The 17566-nt window shown below is 40.6% G+C and overlaps 1 protein-coding gene across 2 annotated transcripts in view; it reads left to right on the top strand.

Annotated features, from left to right (window-relative positions):
* The window catches only part of il1rl1 (interleukin 1 receptor-like 1), a 43474-nt gene that overhangs the window by 12561 nt on the left and 13347 nt on the right, over window positions 1-17566 (top strand). For both annotated transcript variants that reach the window (XM_049594355.1, XM_049594356.1), the window contains 4 exons: window positions 2124-2367; window positions 2570-2759; window positions 5095-5269; window positions 15639-15704. In XM_049594355.1, the coding sequence (XP_049450312.1) occupies window positions 2124-2367; window positions 2570-2759; window positions 5095-5269; window positions 15639-15704 (675 nt within the window). The remainder of the gene's footprint in view (window positions 1-2123; window positions 2368-2569; window positions 2760-5094; window positions 5270-15638; window positions 15705-17566) is intronic.

The following is a 17566-nucleotide window of genomic DNA, read 5'->3' as shown; positions in this document are numbered from 1 at the left end:
AGAAAGAAACCACTGGTGTACTGAGCAACAGACGTCGAACAGGTAGACCAAGGAAAACATCAGCAGTTGATGACAGAAACATTGTAAGAGCTGTAAAGAAAGACCCTAAAACAACTGTTAGTGACATCAGCAACAACCTCCAGAGGGCAGGAGTGAAGGTATCACAATCTACTGTTCGCAGAAGACTTCATGAACAAAAGTACAGAGGCTACACCAGAAGATGCAAACCACTCATTAGCAAGAAGAATAGGAAGGCCAGGCTGGAATTTGCCAAAAGGTACAGAGATGAGCCTCAAAAATTCTGGGAAAAAGCTTTATGGACTGATGAGACAAAGATTAACTTTTTCCAAAGTGACGGAAAGGCGAAAGTTTGGAGAAAGAAAGGATCTGCTCATGATCCCAAACATACAAGCTCATCTGTGAAACACGGTGGAGGTAATGTCATGGCTTGGGCTTGCATGGCTTCTTCTGGGACGGGCTCTTTCATCTTCATTGATGATGTAACACATGATGGCAGCAGCAAAATGAACTCAGAAGTCTACAGAAACATTTTGTCTGCTAATTTAAAGGAGTTCATCAGGGGCAAGAAGTGGAAGGTTTTAGACTGGCCAAGTCAGTCTCCAGACTTAAACCCAATAGAGCATGCATTTTACCTGCTGAAGAGGAGACTGAAGGGAGTAATTCCAATACTTTTGGAGGGCACTGTACATTATGATGAAGAACAGTGCATTAATGGATCTGTTCATGCAGCTGTATAGGGTGGGCTCAGCCACATCCCCTGTACTCACGATCAACACCGGAGCTCCACAGGGATGTGTGCTGAGCTCTTTCCTGTATACTCTCTACACCAATGACTGCATAAGCCCTAGGGGTGTAAATCACCAGCTTCATCACAATACGATATTATATCGATTTGTTTGGATGGCGATACGATGTTTGCCAACATCACAAAGTCTGTCATGATATGATTTTGATTCGATTTGATTCAGGAGCCTGCGATCGATATGACGCGATATCATATGCCCATCTAACACAATCATTTACATCAACTCACAAAAACAACTAGAATATGATTTGACCATTTCATTTCTGAGCCCTGTTTGTTGTTTAAGTGGAGGCGCACTTGCCCAGAAATGGTGACACAGACGTGCTATGTGAATTAATTTTACATCAATATAATCGGATCGTTAATCAATGAATCGATGTATCGATGTGGATCGATGTATCGCTACACCCCTAATAAGCCCATCACCTACCACAACCTATTTGAAATATTCAGACGACACGGCCATTCTTGCACTTCTCTCTGACAATCTCTCTGCTCTGGGTTATCACAACACAGTCACACACTTCACTCAGTGGTGTATGGACAACCATCTTCACATCAACGTCAGTAAAACCAAAGAAATAATGATCCCCCCCCCTCACCTCAGCTCCCCATCATCATCACAATCAAACAGTTGAAACACCATCTGGACAATAAACTCAATTTCGATCAGCACACCAGAGACATACAAAAAAGGAGCCAACAAGACTGTCAGCTATCCGAAAACTCAAAGGACTCTGTCGCCCCCCATCTACTGCTACTTCTGTATCATAGAATCATTCAACCAATCCTTCCTTCTTTGGCTTCCAAAATCATTGGTCTTCCCACACCCTACCTCACAGAGTTAAATAACAGGGCCATTACACGCTTTGCAAAATCAATAGACCTGGACGCCACACGCCCACTCAACCAATACCTCATCCCATTCCCCTCAGGGCGTAGGTACCAAACTCTCAAATTTAGGAAAGCTCGACTCAGGAAGAGCCTGATCCCAGCAGCCATAGCTGCACTGAACAAGAGATCCCGTTGACTCAAAGTGTCCACCTCTGTGAATGAACATGTAATGTTTGGTGATGTCTATGAAGGGAGCACTGTACAAAAGTCACCACATCTGAATCAGATGAGGCCAGAATATAATGCTTACCATGTCTATATCTGCATGTTAATGTCAAAGTATCTGCTTAGCCTCCCTTTTAAATAATGTTTGGGATCTTTTATTTGTTAAATAACTGCTAGAATATTGTAATATTTTCCACAACACGACTTTATGCTTTCAATGTTATCTTTGTCACCACAGCATCTTTAGAGACAACTGAGTTCCAGTGTGTGGACCTAAACACGGATTCTTTCAGACTTTTTGAAGGGGAGGCATTTCATTTTGTGCCCCGTGAGCTTGGCAATAACGTCCCTGATGATGAGGTCACATGGTACAAAAATAACTCCCAAATCACCACTGATGAGAACCAGAACGTACATTACCACGGTGGAGCACTCTTTATCTTAAACCTCTGCAGTGAAAACTCCGGCCTTTACATCGCCAGGTGAGATTACCTGTCTCTGTAAAACAACGTTTTGGCAACACTGAAATTCAATTTAATTTTTCTTATTTCTATCACTAAACGTAACATTAAGTTCATGTTACTCTCTGATCTTTTGGCAATGTAAAATATGTTCTTTCCAGTGAGATGATCTGTTAATATGGACCCTGAGGTGAATCACAAAGGCTTATTGTTTCTTCTCTAGGCAAGATGAGCCATCAGGACAGTGTTACAACTATTTTTTACAAGTTGACGTCTTCAAACGAAGCAATCCAATGGAAAAGAAATTCCTCTACGGATCCATTGAAGAGTCTGCTACGGCCAAAAAGATCCCATGTCCAGATCCTGTCCGCAACACATGTACCTCGTTGGCGGGAACTTTCTCCTGGAGCACGGTACCTGTGATTACAGTGACTCTGGTGTAAATAACAATGATGTTTCTTCAGGTCCTAAACTCTAAATCTGGTAACATCACTGATAATTTACTGTTGTAACAGTTGTAAGGAGAGACCCAGAATTTCTGGATTTAAATGCAGAACATGTAGGCTGAGCAGGTTCGATAAATATGAGCTTTACTCGGTCCATGTTCAGAACAAAGATCAGCACCAGGGCTTATGTGCATAGAAATATGTGATGATGAAGCCAGGGGCGGACTGGCCATCTGGAGGTTCTGGAGAATCACAGAACGGCTGGTACTCTAGGATGGCCGGCGGCCGCCATGCAGTCATCACCTTTTTTTTTTTTCCTTTTTCTCCCTGATAATCTACTCTTCCACGTCCAGTCCGCTAGGTGGCAGCCTTTAACCCTATGGGCCTGAATGACGCATAGTGCGTCCAAATCAACACCTGATCTTCTCTGTGGATTTACCCCACAACCGTGCGTCATAGTGAGAAGCCATATCACGTGAAACAGCGGTATTGTGGCTTTCCAACAAGACCAAGCACTTGTTGGTAATCTAATGTTTTCACAGCAAAAAAGACTTTTAAAGTTACACTAAAATTATGTATATCAGCTTTCATACAGCTCTGCACACACATTACTCTTGGATGGATTACTTGCCAACGCAGGCTCGTACAGAAATGCCACGCATATGACATGAAAGCGCAGGACCACACACATCATTGTGCTGTCATCCCATCATGCTATAAATCCAGATTTATTGTCTACAAAATAAAAACCTGACGAATTTCTTTACAATCCATTATACAGATCTTGTTATCAGTCACTTCATATAGTGACGAATATCATATCTTACCACGTCTTAGGCTTGCGTGTGTTTCTCCCTGTCTGTCCACATTTGTAGTCCGACTTTCAAGATGCAAATATCTCCATATTGTCCAGTTGACACTCCATCAAACTTTGTATGACAAGACAAGCGCACTTCACCTTTGCGCATCCAGACAACTGCAGCCTAATTATGCATGCTGACAGGGCCGTAGTCACCATATGCATTAAGGGGGACATGCCCCCCCCAATGCCCAAAATGCCCCCCCAATATATAACTGAAACTGAAAAACAACAACAAACTTTGTTTACTGCAAACAAAGTGGCAAATATTATCTTGGAGGACATCATTGCACTTGGTTGACTATTTTTCTATGATATTAGATGTAAATATTGCATGTTTCTTTCAGATAAAACACATTTTTGCCCACATTGTCCTGAAAAAAAAAACAAGATGTAGCATGTGTATGTAGCCTTTATAATGACTGTGCTATGAGCTTAAAAGTAAAGGCAGTAAAAATACCCCAAAAACGCCTAGGGCCCATAGGGTTAAATTGGATGCCAGCCGGCCCATAGATGTTGCCTGTTTCAGGCAGTCACCTGCATTTTATTGTTCAGCAGAGAGACATCTGGACTGTGTCGTTTATTTCTCAGTGAGTATTCTACACTATGCTCTTAACATAACATCTAATCAACATTGGTGCTATTGCTATAATTTGGAAGGTATAATATCATGTGTTAAGATTTAAGTATTTTGACATTAATGTCTGGGGCTGATGAGTTTCCGCGCACCGGTTGTTGTGGCGAGTCAAAGTCCAGGGCTGTTTTTTAGTCCCAGTCCGCCCCTGGATGAAGCTGTCACCAATCTGTGGATAATTCAGCTGCGAGGAAAAACCTTCTGAACAATGAACACTGAAGAAATTCTAGTCAGGAGAGTTTTCAGCTGGTTGCAATCTGCAGTCCTAACCACTAAATGCCAATGGATTGCCCACACTGGAACATTAAAAGTCACATTTACTCAGCCAACCTCAATTCCCTGGGAACAAGGTTCCAGAACGTGAGGGTCATTACTGCAAACGTCTCCTTTCGAACTGGTTCTCTGAAACAAATGCCAGAGGATCTCAAATTACATGCCTGTGCATATGGTACTAAGAGATCAGAGACATGGCAGGGAGAGATGCTACGAAAAGCCTTAAAAATAATTCGTGAAATCTCATGAAAGTCAGTGTGAAGAGGTTAGAACAGGAATGATGTGATCATATCTCTTGGTTCTGGTTAAAAGCCTGGCAGCGGAGGCCTGTACAATCTGCAGTCAATGAATATGTTTTGGTTCAGGCAAGAAAAGAGGCTGCTGCAGTAATCCAGGCAGGATGACATTAAGGCATGTAAAATGGCCTCTGTGTCTTAAAAAGTTAAATAGATCATATTTTGAAATACTTCTATGTTGATAAAAACACAACAGCCAGGCACTAATTTCTTCAAATTATCTTTCTCCTCTTTATGAAGCAACCCCCCTTGCCCGAGCTGCAGACGTTCACTAGCCCTGAAGATCGTCAAAAAGCTGACCTGTGGATTAAGACGGATACTGACGCTCACAATGGCATCTACACTTGCACTTGTACCTGGAAACACAATAACAAGGAGTACAAATCGACTGCCTCCAGGGAGGTAAAGCATCTAGGTAAGAGTGCATTTTCAGGTTTTCATAAGCCTTTACCCGGGGTAGTGTGGTAAAAAATAGTACAGAAGATTAGCTTGTTAGTCATTTTACCTGTTAACTGATGATGTCATTTATGTTTCCTGACAGACTGTTAATGTCACTGGCTAATGCTAAGACTTTAAGCCTATACTTTCCATAGAGCACATGAACATAATTCAGAATGTGACAAGGTGAACATTTAAAGAAATTAACATTTTCCCACCACACAAACAAAGGAATTTATATCTGATAGTTCAAAATAGTGCCCTTATTATATATTATCATATGTATATTCAGGGACTCCCACTTAGCCACACATTTAGCTTTAGTGCTCTTCTCACAATAGGATTAAGTGTTAGCATAGAGCAGAGGATCTAAACTCTTGCTCCTCTTCAGTGTAATGCTCAAATAACTGTGGTGCCCTTATAAAGGTAAGTCTAAGAATGATTATGTGACTCAGGCTTTATGCCTGAACTAATTTTCAAACATACCATGGGACCCATATAAGGTAAATGATCTATAGCATAGTCCAAAGTGCATGGCGCAAGTGCATTTAGGGTGCTCTGACTCTGCTTTTGCTAGTTAAACAGCACATGATCTGGGTGCAGTGTAAAGTGCAAAGGGGTTGTCTTTAGTCCCTTAATTAATCATAGGTGTGTGTTGGGTGTAACATGAATTTAACCAACCAAAGTGTCACCTTCAGTTCCTTTTAAAAGCCAGGTGCACCTACACCTGCTCCACTGCTATTTACATGGTGAACTCGGCAAATTGGAGAAGCATGCACTTTTCTGCTGAGAGTAACGCAGTAAGAGCAGTTACGTCACTGCAGCAAATATCGAGGGACATTTAAGCAGCAACATTAAAAACTGTAGTTATAAACCTGACAGAGGAAACAAAACTAAACTTTAAGCTTCTGAAATCAATGAAGCTATGCTGCTCCTCATGTGTGAATGTGCACGGCTTCTCTCTTAATGGGGAGTCGAACAGCATCTCTGCAGCTCTGCTCTGATCTCTGCTATGTTCACATTTTACAGAAGGCAATTAATGATGTATTATTTCACTCACCATAACCCCATTTGTGTGTCCTTATGTGTGAAACAAGCAGAGTGTGTACATGTTGTGAACCCGTATATTTAGGTGTTTAAACTATCTGGGCACAAGTACGTACACGACATGGGCGCTGGCCGTGAAAACAACAACTGTGTTGGACTGAAACTAGCAATGACAGTTGCGCAGCTTTACACCAGGTGTAAGATAGGGCCCTAGTAACTGAACATTCATTTATAGTTTTCGACACCATCGGTTCAGTTTGGCACATGGGTTTAGCTGATGCTACCAAGCTAATATTGTCATATATATAAATATGTATAACATTTGTCATCAGTGACCACTCCAAAATTAATATCTGATTCAACTTCTTCTAATCTGTGCTCCAGAAATTAAAACTTACCAGCGATTTACAAACACACAAATATGGTCTGTAGCAGCAACATCAATTATTTTTAGAATATGCACTGTGCTCGAGAGGTTAATTCAATGTGTTTTTGTTTACAGCATTGTCTATTTCTCGCCTCAAATGTTTTCAGAAACATATTTTAGAGTAATGTTAAACAATGATATATATCATTCATTCATTCATTCATCTTCTAACCGCTTCATCCTCTTGAGGGTCGCGGGGGGGCTGGAGCCTATCCCAGCTGACATCGGGCGAGAGGCAGGGTACACCCTGGACAGGTCACCAGACTATCGCAGGGCTGACACATAGAGACAGACAACCATTCACGCTCACATTCACACCTACGGACAATTTAGAGTCACCAATTAACCTAGTCCCCAATCTGCCGGAGGAAGCCGGAGTGCCCGGAGAGAACCCACGTTGACACGGGGAGAACATGCAAACTCCGCACAGAAGGGCTCCCACGCCCGGGATCGAACCGGCAACCCTCTTGCTGTGAGGCGACAGTGCTAACCACCACACCACCGTGCCGCCCATGATATATATCAAATAAAATAAAATTAATTGAAGCTGGGACTAAAAATCATGTTTACGTTACCTTAGAACAAACCATTTAAGCCCTGTTTCCACAGAGCAGTACGGTACAGTTCAGCTTGGTGTGCCTTTTTTCTGTTTCCACAGTGAAAAGTTGTGGATGGTACCATTGCAACAGTTCCTAACTGTTCCCATGTTTGGTCCCCCCTCTGTTGGGGTACCTAGCACACAGATCTGGTACTAAAAGGTGGAGCTGTGAACACTGCAGTCTGATTGGTCAGTAGAGGACGGTCACTCTGCTCAGGGCTGAGTTGTGTCTGGTTTTGAGGCTCATGTAACCACTGTTCATACTGTGGAGAGTTTTATTAGTAAACTGTAACTATAAAATGAAAGGATGCTTTGCTGCCTCTCACAGCAGCTGGAGTCTGAGAAAAAATAACTTCATTCACTGGGCCGACTGCCGGCAACTTTTAAGGTGGAACGTTAACTTGTAATGTTACTCAATGCATGAGGTGACGACGTAAATCCATCAACACACCTTAAATTTCACTGTGACAACTTTAATCATTCCTTAAGTTTTTATATGACATACGCTTTTAGTAATGAGTGGATCTTCAAGCGTTTAAACATATTAATTTCAGCCGGATTATGTGAACTGCAGATATTCTAATCCTCACTCGGAGAAAAAAAAAGCATCGTGGAGTGTCGTTCCTGTGGGCTCCAGCAACACTAAACCCCTGAGCTTGCCTTAAAAGGACTAAATGCACAAACCAACTATTTTTAAATATCCCATGGAGAGAGACTCTCACTGCAGCCTGTTTTATTTTGCTCTGAAAATGTCGGCGATGCAGGCTGATAAAGGAGGAAATACAGTGAGTGCTGGACAGAACAGTGAGTGACAACAACCCCGCCCACATTTAAGGGCACTGTTTGTGATGGAAATGCTAAACGGACTGAGGGTCTAGGTACCATGTCTGAAGCGTTACTTTTGGTTTCAAAGGTACCATACCAAAAGTATTTAGTGGAAACGGGGCTTTATATCGTGATACGGGGCAGATCCTTTTCCATAGAGTCTGCCGTGTTTTTTACAGCAGCCCAGAAAAGACCAACCAAACACTGACTCTAGATAGGGCCATTCACGTTTCCGCATTGTTCACAGTAGTTCCTCTACATACTTGGCACACAAGAAAAGTTTAATTTGGTTGCAATCTGCAACTTTTACAGTGCGATTCAAGATTCAAGACAACTTTCCCTTAAAGGGCAATTTCATTTGACAGCTTGCACAACAACACACACACACACACACACACACACACACACACACACGCACACAACACATAGAACAGAGAAAGAAAATTGACAGCTGTGTGCAAATTCTGTTAGTCGCCATGATGAATTACATAAAAATAGTTAGTACCGGCACTGGATGATAAAATACATAAAGGTACACAGTACCCAATGCACAATACACACAATACAATTCATAAGGATGTGTTTAACAATCGGACAGCAGAGGGGATGAAAGACTTGGAAAAGCGATTACCCTTACAAGCAGGTTGGGTGTAACAACGCCCTGAAGGCAGTAGTGAAAATTCACTTGCTAAAACATGCCCGGAAGAACTTAGAATGCTGTGTGACTTCCTCAGAACCTGTTGTTCCCATAGAGAACCTAGGTCTCTCTGCTTAAGTCCAATAATCTTGGAACAAATTACACAACTCTGTTCAGGCTGTTCTTGTCCCTGAGTGACAGGTTGTTGAACCAACAGATAAAGGGAATAAGTCAAAAGACTTTCAATGAAGGACTGATAAAAACGACAAAGAATCACTGGACTGACAGAAAAAGAATTTAACATTCGAAGGAGAAGAATCCTCTGCTGTCCACGTTTGACCAGTGCTTCAGTGTTAACATCCCATTTAAGCTGGTTGTCAAACACAGTGCCTAGATATTTGTAGGAGCTGACAATTTCAATCTTCTCTCCATCTATGACACGCTCAGTGAAGGCCTTCTTGTCACGTCTAAAATCAATCATCATTTCTTTAGTTGTGGATGCATTTAACTCTAAAAGGTTGTCCTTAGACCAATCTACAAATGCAGAGAGAGCCACACCATGTTGTGTTGGGCACCCTGAAGGAGAGACAACAGCACAGTATCATCCGAAAACTTAACAAGGAAGCTGCTTTCATAAGATGATCTGCCGCTGTCAGTGTATAAGATATAAAGAAGAGGTGACAATACACACCCTTGTGGTGAACCAGTATTAGTTACAACAGTGTCAGACAAATGACCATTCACAATGACCCTCTGCTGTCTGTTGGTCAAGAAGTTTAAAATCAATAAAACAAGTTGATGTGGTAGTTTAAAATCAGAAATCAGTCTCTCGATTAAAAGATTGCATGTGATTAAAAGCGGAGGAGAAATCTCCAAACAAAAGTCTGGCATGGGCATTAGGTTCCTCCAGATGTTTGTACAAGGTGTTACGAATAAAAATCTTAGCGTCCTCAACACCCTTTCCAGCCTGGTAAGCAAACTGTAGAGGGTCGAGTTTACCCTCGATAGCTGGGAGAATCTCATTTTTAATTATTTTCTCAGGATTTTCATTATCAATGAAGTGAGGGCAATCACTGCAGTCTGTGCACTCAAGACAAGCTTGACGTTTGCTGATGCTTTCCTCTGTCCAGCACTTGACTGTCTTCACAGTGTGCTTCAAGCATTTACATACGGGCTTATAGGAGGGCAAGAGGAAAATGCTGTGGTGGTAGGATGCTCCCAGTGCAGGTCTGGGAACAGACTTATAAGCACCAGGCACAGTGCCATAGCATAAGTCAATCACTGTATTCCGTTGTGTAGTGGCACATGTTACATATTGCTCATAAGTTTTGAATGATTTGTCCAACCGACAATGATTCAGATCTCCAAGAATGAATTTCGGAGATCTGAATCATTGTCGGTTGGACAATGATTCAGATCTCCAAGAATTAATTTGGGAGCGTTAGGAGAGAGAGAGTCAAGCTCATTTGTCACATCCATAACCAGCTGCGTGGCTGCAGTAACACTGGCCCGTGGGTGAATATAAACAATTGTGAAAAAGAGTTGGGAAAACTCCCTTGGCAAATAATAGGGGCGGAGGGAGATGGACAATAATTCGATGTCGGTCATGCAGATCTTTTCCCACACAGTATCTCTCATTCACATAAAAGCAGACTCCTCCCCCCTTAGCCTTATTTGTGATAGAGGTACTTCTATCCATCCGAATGGGATAACCAAACCCACTGATGAATAATTCATCATCCCGGTCAGATTCACCCAGCCATGTCTCCGTAAGAGCCAAAAGACACGTCTCCTTAAACTCCTGCTTGCATTTAGCGTAAGCCTCCAATTCGTCCACCTTATTTCGGATGGACTGCACATTGGAAAGCAGAACTGTTGGGAGAGGAGGGAGACTCTGTCTGACGCCAAGATGAACTTTCCTGATTCTCCGCTGGACACCTCCCCTTTTCCCTCTTTTCCTGCGAATCCTTTTCAAAGGTGTCTTTCTGGACAGCTGATCACTGTCCAGTCCACATAACAGTCAGGAAAAGATCTCAGGGTTGCTTGCAGAAGGTTGTAAAGACAGGAGAATCTCCCGGCTATAAGTGAATCGGTGCAGAGTGCCGCCGCCTCCATTGTCACCGCGTTGATCTCCACAAACCAGCCAGGAGAATAAAGTCCATAAAGCAGCACAAATCTTCACATAGTTCCTCAGGTTCATAACTGCAACTTACACACGTAGCTTTCCAAGAAAAGAAAGTTGACGATCACAACACAGAAACAAAGAAATCAACAATAAGGCAAATATTTGCGAGCTGCCCTAAGTCGCACTTGACAGAGCGCCCTGGATGTCAGGATTCCCAGTTCCCAATGTCACTTAATCCTACAAACTAGACCTTTAATTCACAACTAAAGGCTTTTCTGTTTGCAGCTGTGTTTCATTAAATTAAATGATTATATATTTCTTACACAGCACCGCATAGAACAGAAGTAACAGGAGGCAGTTCTCCAGAACCAGAGTTATGTTAGTTATGAGTAGTGAATTGCTTTTATGTGCCACTGACTGTAATGTATTTAAATTTTAATTCCTGTGATGTTCATATCAGTGAAGACCAAAAGCTAAACTGCAAAATCCCACCTTTGAAGAAGGCGCAACAAAGGAAAACGTGGCATCACTCGGCACTGACTCATCATGGTCCTCTCACGTTTGCAGAACGTCTAGGATAAGAGATCACACCAGCCTCTCACAATCTACCCCACCCTCACCCATCTAAATAAACATATACATACACTCCACACTGCTGCTGCTACAAAGACGTAAACTGTACACCTCACTATATTGTTTAAGAAATACTCTGTGCATATTTTATGTTGCATTGGACACCACCTATGGGGTGCCGTTTGTAAAGTGTCTCACGCTGAAAATAACATCAACATTTTGCCACATTTAGCTTCAAACAATGTTTAAAAAAGTATTGTGATTTTTTTAACATCACCTTTTACCACATTTACAGCAATATTTGTTAACTTAGAAATATATTAAATAGTTAAATCTAAATATTAAATCTAAATCTAAATATTAAATCTAAATCTAAATATTAAATCTAAATCTAAATGTTAAATCTAAATATTAAATCTAAATCTAAATATTAAATCTAAATCTAAATCTAAATGTTAAATCTAAATGCTAAATATAAATATAAATATAAATGTTAAATCTAAATATTAAATCTAAATCTAAATCTAAATGTTAAATCTAAATGTTTTGGGTGAAACTAAATATTTAGCTAATATGCAAATTCACATTGCCGGTCACCGGAAGTACCAAAATAAAAGCTTGAGATGGTCAGACTGTTTATAGAATCAAATAACGAATTAAAACCAACTTATCGGGGGAAATGGACACTTGAACATACATTAGCGTGATAATAACTACCTAAAATAACAAGAAACGTGTTTGGAGAAATTTTATTTGACGTGTACTTTGAGTTGTTAGTGTCCCTTCGGAGGGATTAACAACCTAAGCTAAGCTAACAACCGTCAGTTCTTAGCACCATTAGCAGTGTCTGTAATGACTCATTAACTCTTAAACGGTCCGTGAAAAAAATATTTTTTTCCAGCGGATGTCTTAGTTACAACATGATTGAGCTAGCAAAGCAGTTTTGTGTTGCGATGTGTGGTATTTATTCAGTTTTGGGAAATCACGATGTCTAGAAAGCATCAGTGGCTGCAGCAGCAGCAAAGCTATCAGGACGTCATCTGTTAAATGTCTCCCATTGTCGGATACGACATTAAACTACTCCAGTTAGCTCAATCATGTTGTAACTAAGACATCCGCTGGAAAAAATATTTTCTTCACGGACCGTTTAGAGTTAGTGAGTCATTACCATAGGGTCATTACAGACACCGCTAACGGGGCTAACAGCTAACAGTTAGCCTCGCTAATCTACGATAACCATGTTATTAATTTCAGACCGTGATAGTAATGTTTGTTCAGTCATAGTGTTTATAGGCTTTACAAACACCAGATTAGTCTAAACGGTGATACAGTGACGTGAAAAATGTGAGATGTGCATATATATATGTTGCTAAACTCCGCTGGTTTTCTACCTGGAAGTATTTGTAAACAACAAGGTGATTCCCTCCGAAGGGACAATAACAGCTCAAAGTACACATCAAATAAAATTTCTCCAAACACGTTTCTTGTTATTTTAGGTAGTTATTATCACGCTAATGTATGTTCAAGTGTCCTTTTCCCCCGATAAGTTGGTTTTAATTCGTTATTTGATTCTATAAACACAGTCTGACCATCTCGAGCTTTTATTTTGGTACTTCCGGTGACCGGCAGTGTGAATTTGCATATTAGCTAAATATTTAGTTTCACCCAAAACATTTAGATTTAACATTTAGATTTAGATTTAGATTTAATATTTAGATTTAACATTTATATTTATATTTATATTTAGCATTTAGATTTAACATTTAGATTTAGATTTAATATTTAGATTTAGATTTAGCATTTAGATTTAGATTTAATATTTAGATTTAGATTTAACATTTAACATTTAGGTGCCACATTTAATATTTAGATTTAACTATTTAATATATTTCTAAGTTAACAAATATTGCTGTAAATGTGGTAAAAGGTGACGTTAAAAAAATCACAATACTTTTTTAAACATTGTTTGAAGCTAAATGTGGCAAAATGTTGATGTTATTTTCAGCGTGAGACACTTTACAAACGGCACCCCGTAACCACCAGGCATCCTGAACTTGTTGTGAAAAATCAGTGCATTGCACCTGTAATATTGTCCTTCATATGTACTGTATTGCATATCTAAATGTACTGTAAAAACTCACTACACTACAACTTGCACTAGCGTTTTCTTAATAATATCATTTTTGGATCTTGCTAAGTGACTGTTCTTTGTATGCTCTCTAAGATTATGATGTACAGCAATGTTTACTGTAGCATGTATCTCTGTGCAGGTAACAATAAATCTTTGAATCTTTGCACTTGTTGCTTCTTTAACTCTTTCTGCTTCCCTTCCCTAATTCTCTTTTTGCCAGGTTAAGTGTACGCTTAAATGCCAGAGGTAGAAATTATGAATCGCTTTGCTGATTCAAATCATTTTGTTAAGTTTAGTTCAAAGATTTGCAGCCACTGACTATATAGTTCATTCACCTTTTTTTCCCCAAATCTATGTAGTTGCATTGCCTTTCAGCTGTCCGTCAGTGCATATAGCAGTTGGTGAGCGTGTAACTATTAATTCTACTGTGCTGCAATATCTCTCCATACAACGGTTCATAAAATATCCTGCAAAAATGCACACACAATGGTGCATATATCCTACAAATTAGCACCCCACAAAGTTAACATGTAGTATGTAGTTAACATAAAGTTATGGAGATAACGGAGATAGGCAAAAAAAGTTACTGTGGTTAGGTTTAGGAAAAGAAACATGATAAAATTAGTCAATTCAAATTTCAGACACCTCTCTCCTGGGAAAAGTCCTGTGTTTTTTGACCCATCAACTGTCACAGCCTTCCTGCTTACATGACCACATCCTTCTTTACTCTGGTCAGGGCTTTGGTCACATGATTGCAGCCTTCCTAAATACGTGGGTTACGCAGAGATTACCTGCACATGATCATGTAGGATGTGTATGGTTTGCTGCCATTTTGAGCAAATAGAAAGCAATTGCGCCATTGACCAACAATAACCTGGTCTGAAGCAGTATTTTCCTGCTATTCAAAGGGCGCATCATGTCAGATAGTAAGATGTGTTGACATAGACATGTTCACAGCGTGTGTACACTCTGCTTGTTGCACACACAGGGACATGCAGATGTGTTGCGGGTGATTAAAAAAATACATTATCATTGTGAAAAATATAGAATGGAAAGAACTTTATTGATCCCGAAGGGAAATTCAACTGTCCAGCAGCTCATAAAAGACAAAAAAAATGACAACCACACTTTCCTTCATCAACAACACCACAGTGGTATTGACAGACATAAAGGTTTAAACAAGCATAGAGAGACAGAAATTAAAAATCAAATTAAAAACTGCCCATTCCACACTCCAGTCCAGCTGTTGTTATCAATTACATTCCTCAAAATGTGAACATAGCAGAGATCAGGGCAGAGCTGCAGAGCTGCTGTCCAACTCCACATTAAGAGAGATGCTGTGCGCATTTGCACATTTGCAGTCTATTTTCATTGATTGTTTCAGAGGCTAAAAGTTTAGCTCTGTTTCATCTGCCAAGTTTATAACTATGGTTTTTAAGTTTTGCTGCTTAAATGTCTGTCAGTATTTGCCGCAGTGACATAACTGCTCATACTGCGTTACTATCAGCAGAAAAATGCTTGCTTCTCCATGCTTGCTGAGTTCACCATGTAAATAGCAGTGCACCAGGTGTAGGTGCACCTGGCTTTTAAAGGAAATAGAAGATGACACTTTGGTTGGTTAAATTCATTTTACGACCAAAACACACCTATGATTAATTAAGAGACTTGTGCAACCCCTTTGCCCCTTGCGCCTGACTTTGAACCCAGATCATACGCAGTTTAACTACTTAGAGTGGAATTGGAGACGCCGTAAATACATTTGTATAATATACTTGAGACCATGTGATGCATGTAACATTTCTCAAATTACGGTTCATAAAATCTTTGTTGTGTCATAGGCTAAAGAGCTGGTACAATTTTTTGGGTATCAGGTGAAATAATAATTGATTAGAGTCATAGCACTGGAATGTAATTGTTGTCATGTGTCCTACAGGAAAGAATGAAAAGAAGCACTTGTTGTATTTTGATTTTGCTTGCCTGCAGAGACAGAGGTCCACGTTCCGGTGGAGATCATTTCTCCAGCCAACAAGGAGCAGCTTGCTGATGAAGGTTAGAAAACTTCACCTCATAACACCACAAAGCTGTCAGAACACTGAATGCATTTCCTGTATTGACTAAGCCACTTACACCTCACCCGCAAGTTTCTGATCATTGTTTAAGTGCTGTTTTTCAGTAAGACATCTGTGAATTGTTAGAATTGTGCCCAAACAATTCACACTTGGGTAACTACCAGTAGAGAGTCAGGAAACTTAATAATTTGTGGAGTTCCCACGCATTCCCACACTCATTTATTTGTGGCGACCGCATCTGTCGCCACATATTGATTTTCTACGTTTAGAGCAGGACCGTTTAGTTGGTCAGCTGTTGGAATATAAATATAAATTGTTCAGTTATTCATTGCACTGTTCTCGGAGCACAGAGCATACTCTCGGCACAGGTGGAGCAGCAGAACATTGCTTTTACATGCCTCTGCAGCAGCTGCTCCTCTCTTCCATCGATCTGATCAGGTCTGATTGGATCAATGGATCAGTTATCAACCCTGTGACTCGAACTCCACAAAATGTTGCTGACGAAAAACAAAATCATGAAGAGCTCTGCCCGTCCTGCGTTTATGGACCCACATAAACCACCAACTTTAGAAAGGGAACAGAGAGTAAAACCAAAGGGACAGACACACACACAAATTTGTACTTACTGTAACACTGAGAATGAGTTCCATTTTGTGCCTTGAATCATGAGTTGCGCCAAAAGTTATTTGATAGGTGTAAAAACATTGACTTGATGTGGTTGAGTGATGCAGTGTTGACCATGTCCATCACTCTGAAGATGTGGTCAGTGTAGAAGCAAAAAAGTCAAGGTCTCGAGCCGTGCCAGAAAGCTCGCGACCTCGCTCTTCCCCTCCCAAACGGACTTTCTTTGTCTTCCATTAGATATCAAAAACTCAAATACTCAGAGGTCAAAAAATCACTGGAGACACGTAGAATCAGATGCAACTGAGTTTAATGTGCTCGCAGGCAACAAACACATCACAACTCAATGAGTCAAGCTCCGGAGCGAGACTGAAGTTTCTTTGTTTGCGCTCGCTCTTTTATCGTAGAATTTCTGCTGAGTCATCTCTTTCCCTTAATCCTTCCCACTTGGCTCTGATCGTAACGATATCCCACCTCTGCTGAGTCACTTTTTTCCCACCATAATGGTGTCATATTTCTGCTGAGTAATGTTTTTCCTAGATCTAAGACCGCCTCCTCTTACTAGGGTCATTCTCAGGACAAGCTGTAATTCCCCTAATTTTCCACTAGTGTTTTCTGAACCCATCCTCATGCTATTTTTAGAAATGATTCACAGTGAGTCCTAGGTACTTCTCCACCACAATGCTTAAGTGCTCAGTGAGTGTGTGTGTCATAAGAATACATGAAATATGTGTAATTTGTCAGTTGCACAGATTATATTGCTTCAACACATATCTTTTAAAGGTCAACTAAAAGGTACAGTATATGTCTTCAGTAAATCAGTACATTACACTACATCAGACACGAGGTGGGAAAGCAAAATCAAAAGCGTTGAGCCTTTGAGGTACCAGAGAGCTGCAGTTAGAGAGGCCTTGACTGACAACATACCAAAGATTCTATGCCACATTCAGCATGTCAGCAAACTGATACAGTCTCCCACAATGCATGTGGACTAGGCACTCAATCTTTTGAAAAAGACCAAGCAAAGATTTAAACAGTACAGCTAGTGGCTTTGTGTCCGCACAGTTGGCAGCCAAGGACCTGTGTGAGGATATGAATGTGGAGGCTGTACTTCAACAAAAAAGGCTGAGGGCCACAAAGCGCTGTTTCTCCTATGAGTCCTGCGATGAGCCTTTTAGCGATGCTCTGAAGAAGATGGAGGTCACATTTTTCAGTGTTGTC

The sequence above is a fragment of the Epinephelus fuscoguttatus genome, linkage group LG13 (genome assembly GCF_011397635.1).
Source record: "Epinephelus fuscoguttatus linkage group LG13, E.fuscoguttatus.final_Chr_v1".
In the NCBI taxonomy this organism is placed as follows: Eukaryota; Metazoa; Chordata; class Actinopteri; order Perciformes; family Serranidae; genus Epinephelus; species Epinephelus fuscoguttatus.
Note: the sequence above shows the minus strand (reverse complement) of the source record. Positions and strands in the feature narration are given on the sequence as shown.